This window comes from Myxocyprinus asiaticus, chromosome 7 (assembly GCF_019703515.2).
Source record: "Myxocyprinus asiaticus isolate MX2 ecotype Aquarium Trade chromosome 7, UBuf_Myxa_2, whole genome shotgun sequence".
NCBI lineage: Eukaryota > Metazoa > Chordata > Actinopteri > Cypriniformes > Catostomidae > Myxocyprinus > Myxocyprinus asiaticus.
In genome coordinates this window covers 35,999,445-36,011,452 of record NC_059350.1, presented here as the reverse complement: position 1 = coordinate 36,011,452, position 12,008 = coordinate 35,999,445, and the positions used below count along the sequence as shown (strand labels likewise).

General features: G+C 36.8%; 1 protein-coding gene across 2 annotated transcripts in view; it reads left to right on the top strand.

The window, feature by feature from the left end:
* Positions 1 to 10,307, top strand: part of apbb2b (amyloid beta (A4) precursor protein-binding, family B, member 2b) — a 91,977-nt gene extending 81,670 nt beyond the window's left edge. Inside the window, exons 14-19 of one of the 2 annotated variants that reach the window (XM_051703697.1) lie at positions 2,124 to 2,238; positions 3,900 to 3,987; positions 4,078 to 4,158; positions 4,837 to 4,952; positions 5,132 to 5,311; positions 9,105 to 10,307. In XM_051703697.1, the coding sequence (XP_051559657.1) occupies positions 2,124 to 2,238; positions 3,900 to 3,987; positions 4,078 to 4,158; positions 4,837 to 4,952; positions 5,132 to 5,311; positions 9,105 to 9,275 (751 nt within the window). In that variant the 3' untranslated portion in view covers positions 9,276 to 10,307. Of the gene's footprint in view, positions 1 to 2,123; positions 2,239 to 3,899; positions 3,988 to 4,074; positions 4,159 to 4,836; positions 4,953 to 5,131; positions 5,312 to 9,104 lie in introns of both variants that reach the window. The other variant, XM_051703696.1, reaches the window with a different exon arrangement.
* The last annotated feature ends 1,701 nt before the right edge of the window (positions 10,308 to 12,008 follow it).

Genomic DNA, 12,008 nt, shown 5'->3' with positions numbered 1-12,008 from the left:
GTTCTGAATGGAAGTATGAACTGGAGTGAGCGAGGAGGAATACTAGAATGTTTGAAGGTGGAATGGGTGGATTTGCTCCACATAGTGTGAATGAGGAGGTGGAGATTTCTTTGAATCGGAGGGATTTCAGTGGTGAAATATGGATGCATACTGTGCATTGTTGTTGTGGTGAGAATCGTATTGCGGAGTTTTGTGTTCACGCTAATTAAAGTAGGTCACGGGATGTTCATGTCATCTTTAAATAGGTTGCATTTGAGACTGCAACTTTGTACCGTGTTCACTCAAATCAGGCCTTCCCTCAGATATCATCGCACACGCAAACAGACTACAGATGCCATTTGTCAAACTCCTCAGGGGAACCGCAAGGTTCTGTCTTCGGTCCATTTGCATTGTTCCCTTTACCTACCTCTAGTTGTCCTTGAACCTCCAGCACATTTTCCTGCTGTCGGATCTTGCATAGGTGCTGTTAAACAGCCCATTCTGAACAGGTGTACCATCCTGGGGTTCACAAGAGATAGTATAAGGGGGAGATGGACCACTCATGGAAAAATGAATGGGAGAAACTGTAGGAAAGGAAGTATCTCCTTCCAGTTACCTTTTAAATAAGAGCCAGTTGCCTTTTTGATAGAGTTTGTTTGCTTTAGAATGTGCATGCACGTTAAAAGGATAGTTAATCAAAAAATTCGGTCACTATTTACACACCCTTATGTTGTTCCAAACCCATATGGCTTTCTTCTTATGTGGTACACATAATAAGAATGTTAGGTACTCACAACCTCAGTCCCCATTCACTTTCATTGTACTGGGAAAGAACAGTTTAAACATTCTTCAGAATTTCTCTCATTTTTTTTTTTCAAATTTCTCCTCAAGTTTTCCAAGTCATAACAGAACTACATAAGGGTGTGTAAATGATGACAGAATTTTCTTTTTTGAGTGAACATACCCTTAACTGGATCGTTTTTTTTTTTTTTTTTATCATTTGAGCTAAATAAACCAAAAAAAATAAAAAAATAAAAATAATTATATCTTCGCTGTCAGATTTTATTTCTGATTTGAAATATGTTATTGAAACGTAGTATTGACAAACAGTTTTGGAGCTTTCTGTCTTCAAGTAGTTTGGAACTCTACTTGTATGCATATTACCTGCATATAAAATAGCTTGCTGCCACAGAGTGAACTGACTTGCCTCAAAGGGACTTTGGGTACATTAACGAGTGCATTGAATTATTTTTCTGTAAAATCTCTAGTTACCACAGAGTTACAGTAACATATTCATGCTTTTTACCGCCTTCACACTGCCACCCTCATGTTTTGAGGTGTCACATACATCATGATATATAACTGAATTGTCACACCTTATTTTCTCTCTCACACACTCATGCTTACATGGACGCTAGTCCTTAGTTTGGAGATTCAGAAAATGTAATACTGTTGCAAAATGGATCTTTTCTTGAACTAAGAATGGTCTTCGCACAGCAAGCTCTAGCAGCTATTGTTATTTGCCTTTTTGTGTGTGTGTGTGTGTGTGTGTGTGTGTGTGTGTGGGTTAGTGGTACCCCACAGCAAGATGGACATTGTGTCATAACCATTTGGTCTGTTTAATGCACATGTTCTGAGATATCTGCACACATACATGCACACACTCTATTCTCATCATATTTTTCCTCTTTTCCTTGACTGCTTTCCTGGATTCAGAGAGAGGTAAATTGATTTTACTTTTTTATCTCTATTCTCAGCATTTGTTTATAGGCTGATGTCTATGAAGTTTGTTGATTTTTTTTCATAATAGTTTATTTTTACAGAAGTGTTAAATGCAGAATGTGTATGATACAGCTGGAGGTGTAAAATTAGAGACACTTATTCATTTAGTGTTTATCTTGTCCACATACAGTATGTATTTAAATCATTTTTTGTTTTCTTAAAATGTGTGTTTTTCTTTAAGTACTGTATTTTGTGATTGATTGTCTCTGTTAAATCTAAAGGGCATGTCATCCATCAGGGTCTTTGAAGGCTGTTAGCATCCATACACACATATCCACACAAATTCTGGAGGCTGTTTATTTTCTGAAGGCTATTAAAAGATTTACTTAAACTCTGTTTACATTTTATCTGTGTTCAAACAGGGATTTTGCGTATGTAGCACGAGATAAGGACACTCGGATATTAAAATGTCATGTGTTCCGCTGTGACACCCCTGCCAAAGCCATCGCTACCAGTCTGCACGAGATCTGTTCAAGGGTAAGAAGCTACATGCTGAACAAACAAGATCCAAAACTTTCCCACAATTCTATTTCAAATGATCTGTTTTAGGCCTGGGCCTGCAGTCGGGTCCACAGGAAAAAAATAGTTATCAACATATTAATAACTACAGTCTTGACCAACACAAAATAGGTATCGTTTTAAAGCTTTCAATGCATGTAGGCATTATGACCAAAACTGAACAAGTGCTTTTAAATTTGTAGACAAATCAGAAGTGTTCTGTTTTGATAATTTATTAATAATTTTGCACTGCACATATTTATGTAATTGGTAAAAATATCAAACTTATCAAATAACTATGTGTCATATGTCGTTGGAAAGCTCTCAAAGAGTAGAATACAACCAACCTATTTGTTTTACTTACCTACAAAAATATAGCGAGTAATACTGTAGCCAAATATATGTCTTTGACATACATGTTACATTTAAAGTTGTTGCTTATATGCCGCGTTTTCACTTATAACCTCACAAAAAATAAACAGAATATAAAATATCACATACCATTACTTAGAGGAGGTGATTATCACACACAACATAATTGGATGCATATAGATCATTAGATAATCCATACAAAGCACAGTATGCACACATCATATGATGTGCTATCTGGCTAAAAACACATTAGCTTTCCTGGATCAAATGACTTCATCGGAAATGATGTAGTACATTGTCCAGCGTCACGGAATGCTAAACCAATCGTATTAGAATTCAAATCACTGCAACCAGAGGTGGAAGTAATCCAAATATGGTTAGAGAGGATCGTTCAGTCATTTCTGTATTTGCATGTGTAATTAGTTCTTGTGTACAATTATTATGTTTTATTTGTTTGGAGAGGCTTCACAACACTTGGAGACGTTTTTGGACACTTGGATAAATAAATAAAGTTTGTAATGATAACTTGTGATTGCTTTGTCGTATCAACACAAAATTTGACTCTGAAAATTGTTACAGATGACATGATTGGGAACAAAACAAAAGCTGTTTTTCAGAACCACCTTGTTTAAACCCTGAGTCATATAATGTAAAATCAGAAAAATTAGAAAAAAAGTAAATTTTTGGCTCAAGTTTTTTTTTTTTTTTTTGCAGTTTCTTAGGGTGTCTCATAATTTATCATAATCTATATCATTAAAAAATATTAAAAGTTTTCTTTAAAATGATACCAAACACTTGAGCCTTGTTTGTTTGTTTTTTGTCGAGTTATACAGTAAGCCTTTAATTTTGGGTATGCCTCTGAAACAAGAAATCGTTAAAAACACCCTCAGAGCTTAAAGGGTTAAAGAAATATCTGTAATGGTCCATTCAAAACATTTACAAAAAATTATGCTAAACAGCAGAGAAACTATAGACAGTCTCAAGTCTGCGCAAAATGGCAGGACACCGCACAGAAAGAGGAACCAGGGTCCACATGTTCTGTTTAACTGCTGATTTAAGGCCCTATTTACATCTGGTATTAAGATCTGTCTTGGGTGATCTGACTTCAGTGGAGGATCTGTAACATTTCTGCTAAAAATAAACTATTATGGATCTGCTTCACATAATATGTGTCACTGCATGTTGATATCAGACATACTGTATATGCATGTATACTCTGCTGTAAGGATGTAACACCCTTTCCATGTGTTGTTTGTACTGTGTAACAGATTATGGCAGAGCGCAAGAATGCCAAAGCTATGGCTGGAGGATCCCTACAGGACAGGACACACGCTGGGCTTGATGTCCCACTACAAGGTTACACAGTATGCTTATATGTATGTTTTTCCCTGTAAGAGTGCATAATTGGTGTGTATTAATGTATATGTTGTGTGTTACCCTTAGCAGAGTTCCCCACACCAAAGACTGAATTGGTGCAGAAATTCCAGGTGTTATATGTTGGCATGATGCCAGTTGCTAGACCTTTAGGTGAGCAATCAGACACTTTCTTGTTCTGTCTCGCATTTACAATTCTCATGGTGTCTCTGTCTGTCTCTCACCTACTCTCTCTCTCTTTTTAAGTAATACATGCTTAATCCAGTGTCTTTTATTCACACACACTCTGCCCCTAACCCCTTACACTACCACTGGTTTGGACACACTCGACTGAATTTTTGTTTCTCGTGATCTTTAAAACGTGTTGTGCTTAAAACAAATTTAAACCTTTAAAATCAATTTATGCTAGAAATTGGTTCATATTAATTGTGCCAGTGTATGCATAGCTTTACAAATAATAATTTTTTTTTAATGGATGATTTGGATCAGAGAGTGAAGAAAAAATAGCCAACAAGTGCCCAGCATACATGGGAACTTCTTCAGTACTGTTTAAATAGCATACAAGGATGCATCTCATGAAGTTGGTTATGACAATGAGTTGCTACTTTGAAAAAACGAATATATAAGATAGTTTTGATACGCCTACTTATTTGGTCAATGCATAATTCCCATACCTCCACTGGTGTTATTTCACAGTTTTGATGACTTTACAGATTTTCAAAAATGTGAAAAATAGAAATAATAACGAATGAGTTGATGTGTCCAAACTTTTGACTGGTAGTGTACATACACGTATATGCGATTACAATGCCAAATGTCCCTCTTTTCTAGGCATGGACATTCTCAATGGTGCAATAGATAGTTTGATAACATCATCAACCCGAGAAGACTGGATGCCTGTGATGCTGAATGTAGCTGATGCAACAGTCACAGTCATCAAAGAGAAGGCAATTGCAGAACGTTTTACTTGTTAAACCGTGAAGGATCTTTGCAAAAATAGCTGTGATTTATACTAAAGTAATGTAGTGTCAGAATACTAAATTATACTGACAGATATCATAGCAGTTCATTTGTCAGTTATACTTTTGAATGTCACTCATACTCAAGGTGAGACTATCTATTTTAGGAGGAAGAGGAGGTCCTAGTGGAGTGTCGTGTACGTTTCCTGTCATTCATGGGAGTAGGAAAAGATGTGCATTCATTTGCATTTATCATGGACTCTGGGAACCAGCACTTTGAGTGTCATGTGTTTTGGTGTGAGCCCAATGCTGGCAGTGTGTCAGAGGCTGTTCAGGCAGCATGCATGGTGAGTTGTAACACCAGAATAAAAGCAGTTCCAGACCATGTCAGATGAGTTATAAAGTCAGCAGAAGTGCAGACTATAGCAGGGCTTTACAATTAAGCTATGCACCTCAATATTTATCAGCCTTTTGATGATGTTCAATATATATCAAACATACAGTTGTGCTCAAAAGTTTGCATACCCTGGCAGAAATTGTGAAATTTTGGCATTGATTCTGAAAATATGACTGATCATGCAAAAAAAACCTGTCTTTTATTTAAGTATAGTGATCATATGAAGCCATTTATTATCACATAGTTGTTTGGCTCCTTTTTAAATCATAATGATAACAGAAATCACCCAAATGCCCCTGATTAAAAGTTTACATACCCTTGAATGTTTGGCCTTGTTACAGACACACAAGGTGACACACAGAGGTTTAAATGGAAATTAAAGATTATTTTTCCCACACCTGTGGCTTTTTAAATTGCAATTAGTGTCTGTGTATAAATAGTCAATGAGTTTGTTAGCTCTCACGTGGATGCACTGAGCAGGCTAGACACTGAGCCATGGGGAGCAGAAAAGAACTGTCAAAAGACCTGCGTAACAAGGTAATGGAACGTTATAAAGATGGAAAAGGATATAAAAAGATATTCAAAGCCTTGAAAATGCCAGTCAGTACTGTTCAATCACTTATTAAGAAGTGAAAAATTTGGGGATCTCTTGATACCATGCCAAGGTCAGGTAGACCAAGAAAGATTTCAGCCACAACTGCCAGCAGAATTGTTCGGGATACAAAGAAAAACCCAGGAGAAATACAGGCTGCTCTGGAAAAAGACGGTGTGGTTGTTTCAAGGAGCACAATACGACAATACTTGGTCTGCATGGTCGAGTTGCCAGAAAGAAGCCTTTACTGCGCCAATGCCACAAAAAAGCCCAGTTACAATATGCCCGACAACACCTTGACACGCCTCACAGCTTCTGGCACACTGTAATTTGGAGTGATGAGACCAAAATAGAGCTTTATGGTCACAACCATAAGAGCTATGTTTGGAGAGGGGTCAACAAGGCCTATAGTGAAAAGAATACCATCCCCACTGTGAAGCATGGTGGTGGCTCACTGATGTTTTGGGGGGGGGTGTGAGCTCTAAAGGCACGGGGAATCTTGTGAAAGTTGATGATAAGATGAATGCAGCATGTTATCAGAAAATACTGGCAGACAATTTGCATTCTTCTGCACGAAAGCTGCGAATGGGACACTCTTGGACTTCCCAGCACAACAATGACCCTAAGCACAAGGCCAAGTTAACCCTCCAGTGGTTACAGCAGAAAAAGTTGAAGGTTCTGGAGTGGCCATCACAGTCTCCTGACCTTAATATCATCGAGCCACTCTGGGGAGATCTCAAACGTGCAGTTCATGCAAGACGACCAAAGACTTTGCATGACCTGGAGGCATTTTGCCAAGATGAATGGGCAGCTACACCACCTGCAAAAATTTGGGGCCTCATAGACAACAATTTTAAAAGACTGCACGCTGTCATTGATGCTAAAGGGGGCAATACACAGTATTAAGAACTAAGGGTATGCAGACTTTTGAACAGGGGTCATTTACTATTTTTCTTTGTTGCCATGTTTTGTTTTATGATTGTGCCATTCTGTTATAACCTACAGTTGAATATGAATCCCATAAGAAATAAAAGAAATGTGTTTTGCCTGCTCACTCATGTTTTCTTTAAAAATGGTACATATATTACCAATTCTCCAAGGGTATGCAAACTTTTGCGCACAACTGTATTTACATATTTGCTCTGAAATGACTCAAAAGAATAATTGTTTAATCAGAGCCACTATCATTTCAACCAAACAACCATTGTTGCCAAGTAGATTCAAAATGTTTAATTGTATTGGTAAAATTTTGGGTAAAAAATAACAAAGGCACGATTTTCACGCTGTTTTCCATTTCAGTAGTTTGCATGTAAATGTAATCCTTAAAAAGATGTGTAAACAGATTTGGCTCACTGTCGTGACTCGGCCCGAGCTCTTGAATTGAGTTTAGTAATAAACTGAGTTTAATAACAAATAGACATAACCTGGAGATGGGGTGGAGGAGGGATGCCAGAATAATTGTCGCAGCATTAAAGCAGCGGTTTATATATGACTACTCTAGCGTTGTGATTGGTTAGATTAAATGAATATGATCCTCCCGAACTTTGTTTAGAATCTCCATTTAATGATCACAACAAAGACTCTCTTAAAATGGAATACATATAGAGTAAATTAATGCCAACCATAGCCTTCTTCAGCCAAATAAAAAAGGACACTGCATTTACGTGCAATTCCACAGTCCATTCATGATGGACTTCAAAGACACTTAATCATTAACCGTCCAATCAATATCGTTTAGTTTTAAACATTGCCCACTAACATCTCCTCAGTTTAGTCAATTAATACATGACTTGTATTACACATAGATAACTAATATTGGCATTATATTCATGCTGTATAGCTGGCTCCCCCAGCTGAGCCTGGTTTCTACCAAGTTTTTTTTTTCTTCTCTCCATTAACTAACATCTTATGGAGTTTTGGGTTCCTTGCCACAGTCACCTTTGGCTTACTCACTGGGGACCCTGTTTTTTTTTTTTTTAAATCGTGTTTTCATTTAAACTGCTCAATTAGGAATTTAAGACATTATGGATTTTACAGCATAATTTTCTGTCACAACTTAATTTTCTGTATAGCTGCTTTGAAACAATGTGTGTTGTGAAAAATCCTATACAAATAAAAATTATGACGACTGATATTTAAGCATTTTTATTTATATGGATAAATATAACAACATAATAATACAGTAAAAAATAGCAATATTTATCTACATATATTTTTTACTAAAACAAAAAATATGAAAAATGCCACACAGAGATTGCTGGGAAAAATGTAAATGTATGTTGAATGTAAACAAATAATTGAGTTAGAGTTTTTAATTGATTAACTGAAACAGACAGTTTGAGCAAATTCCCAAAAATGAAATCGAACTCTGTTTGAACACCATTTTTGCTCCTGAAGTTTAAATCTTGATGCTCTCATACTAGATTTCAAAAACTAGTCTTAATGACACAGCCTTAACCTTGAGAGACCCAAGCACATAGATTGATTATGTGTGGTATTTTCCTCCTTAAATGTGTTTTTAGAAAGCCACTGATTATATAAAAAAATATATATATATATTTGATTTTGAAGCATATTTTGTTGTGGGGGTAATGACAGTCAATTTTTATTTCACATTTTGTGTGTAAATGACTACTTTGTGACAGCTGTTACATTTAATATGCAATTTTTTTCCCCACCAAAACTGTTGTTTTGATACAGTTCAGAGTGTTAGCTTCTGTGTTTTATTGTTATTGTTGTTTTATTTTTTGTTTTTGTGCCATTTATTAATGAAAAAAGAAAGTATTGTTTTATTGTTGTAAACAAACTTTTGAGGGATTTGAGGAAACTTAATGGCCAAATAAAAAGCACATTACAGTAATTTACGATAAGCAATAATCACTATGTTGCTTGATTCAATATTTCATTTAAATATATTTAATATATTGCCCACCCCTATTCAAGACCATATATTAGATCAGTGTCAGTACGAACATGTGGAGTAACACCAGACAATAGAACAGACAAGAGTCTTCTATTACAATTAGTTATAGGACTAGATAGCACGTCATTTCCAAGGTTTTTATTTTCTGCCCATCTGTTACACATACAACATCAGAATTAAACATTCAACACATTCATTTTTTTCTTGTTTTGTTCTGTGTTTCTGCAGTTGCGTTATCAGAAGTGTCTGGTGGCACGCCCTCCATCTCAGAAAGCCTGCTCACAGATGCCCCCTGCTGATTCAGTCACGCGCCGTGTCTCCACCAGTGTCAAACGTGGAGTTCTTTCCCTCATCGACACACTCAAACAGAAGAGACCCATCACTGAGCTTCCCCAGTGATCTGACACACATGCACGCACACTCACTGTCACACGCTCTGCATGCTTATAACAATCACAATGTTCTGTATATACCAGTCACATAATTGAAATGAAGAGGAAGTCAAGGACGAAAACAAACATGAGCTGGTGCCACAAAAATATACCCTTTATTCAGAAACACACACCTGATCCACTAACTTCTATATGTCAGTTGTGAGTATCTGCATGGGAAGCCACATCTCTGAAGCATGACATAAATCAGCAGGCTCCATCCAGCTACAAAACACCGCCCTATCTGGGCAAAGCCTGATTGAAGTTCCTCAGCAGAGATGACTTCAATAGAATGAAAGTTTGTGTGTGTGTGATTCAAAACAAATATGGCTTCTTTGCCTCACCAGAGGTTCTTTGGTATTGTGACAGTTAGTAACTGTAGCTGCATGATCATATGTGTGTGCGGAGTGTGTGTGTGTGTGTGTAGAGGAGCTTGATGCTGCTTAATTTGCTAAAGGATGTTTGTACTTTAAGTGTCATGAAACAACCTATTTTTGTTACTTTCTATGTTACACCCTTTATTATGAACCAGTTAGTTTTGGTCCTCTAATCTGATTGGAAAAGTGGTGTTCCAAGAGTGCTAATATTTAGTATACACGGCACTGGGACGCTTCACTGTTTGTATCACTCCGCTTGTCTGTGTTTGCAACATTCTAGACAGGCTGTCAGTCTGTGCGTTGCTCGGCGACACGTAAGCCTGCTTTGGCTTCATTTGGAACTATTTTCATTAGCGGAGCAAATATAGACAAAATAACTGGCCATCTTGTGTCTAAAATGGAAGTTACTCGATATCAACTTTTTGTTTATAAAACTGTTGTATAAAACCGCTACCACACTTGCATTCATGCTGTTGTTCTGAATATCAGCTGATTATCAATACAACAGCACTCCTGCTCGTGTGATATTGCTTTAAGGAATAGTTCACCCAAAAATGAAAATTCTATCATCATTTACTCACACTTATGCCATCCCAGATGTGTATGACTTTCTTTCTCCTGCAGAACACAAAAGAAAATTTTTAGAAGAATATCTCAGCTCTGTAGGTCTATACAATGCAAGTGAAAGTGACCAAAACTTTGAAGCTCCAATAAGCACATAAAGGCAGCATAAAAGTAATCCATAATAATCCAGTGTTTTAATCCGTATTCTGAAGCGATCCAATCAGTTTTGGGTGAGAACAGACTAAAATATAACACATTTTTTCACTGTAAATTTTGGCATCAGCAGTTTACACTTGAAGCACTAGGAAGTGTAATTGAACTTGAAATCATGACCGTGCCTAGAGACTGTATTGGCAAGATGTACAGTGAAAAAGGAGTTATATTTGGTCTCTTCTCAGCCAAAATCGATTAGATCGCTTCAGAAGACATGGATTAAACCACTGGAGTCTTGTGGACATATACTTTTATGCTGCCTTTATGTGCTTTTTGGTGCTTCAAACATTTGGTCACCATTCTTTTGCATTGTATGGACCTACAGAGCTGAGATATTCTTCTAAAAATCTTCGTTTGTGTTCTGCAGAAGAAAGAAAGTCACACATCTGGGATGGCATAGGAGGGAGTAAATGATAAGTGAATTTTTTACTTTTGGGTGAAGTATCCCTTTAATTATCCCGATGAATGCAAAAATAGATAAAGGAGAGAATGGATGGATGAGAGAAAGTGACGTCATATGACTCAATGGCACTTGTGAAGGGTTAACATTTAAAAACAAATTAAAGCTTTCACCAAATGATTTTATTTCCTTCAAGAAGCTCTGTGGACACTTTTCTTCACTGGACTTCTTCTGTTGACATGGTGGCTCAATATGAAACAACACGTGAAAATCGCACATCAATTGATCGAACATGCCATAGACTTGCCCTACATTAACACAGTTAGTGTGGAAAGGGATGACCCATTCGGTTTAGTGTGCAGTTATAACGTATGAATGTGCTTTTTATATTTCCAAAGTGAAATTGCCTTTTTTCCTTTAAAAGAATGTTGGAGAAGAGAATAAAATAACTCATGCTGGATGAACTTTGCCTAGAGCCAAACAGTTACAATTCTGCTTGGACCCTCAGAGTAGTGCTTACTTTTTCAAGGAACTCGGACTTGATGCTCTTGGATAAGGTCAGTTCTGCAGTGACTGAAAGAGAAATAAAAAAATAAATACCTGACCAATTGGAACAGGTTTGCAGCACATCCAGTTCAGTGGAAAAACACCAGGGTCTATAAAGAGCCTTTTAATTCCAGCATCCTTCCCTTGGAACACTTCACACGTTTCTTTGACCCACACGCACCCACATGGTCTTTCCAGGCGTGACACCTGTAGTCCTAGACTTAACAACACCCTTTCTTTCACAAGGGTTTTGAAAAGTCACTTATATGATTACATACGGTATCTATATATACACCAAACATCATTTCATAAGCTTTTATTTGACAAATTTCAGATACTTTTTTTTTTTTTGGCTTTTTTTTTTTTTTTTTTTGCCTTGGCATGTCTTATCCCGTTTAATTTGGCCATACTGTATACATATCATTGTATGAGTTGTAGATAAACCAACTGACAATATGAAGATAAAAAAGAAGAGTGAAAGATGGTAGAGATTGTGAATGTGAATTTATTTTATAAGAGCTAGCTATATGAAAGAAGATGTGAACTGTAAGTGTCTATCTATGCATTCTTTTAGCTCTGAGGACGATTTGAGAACAAATAC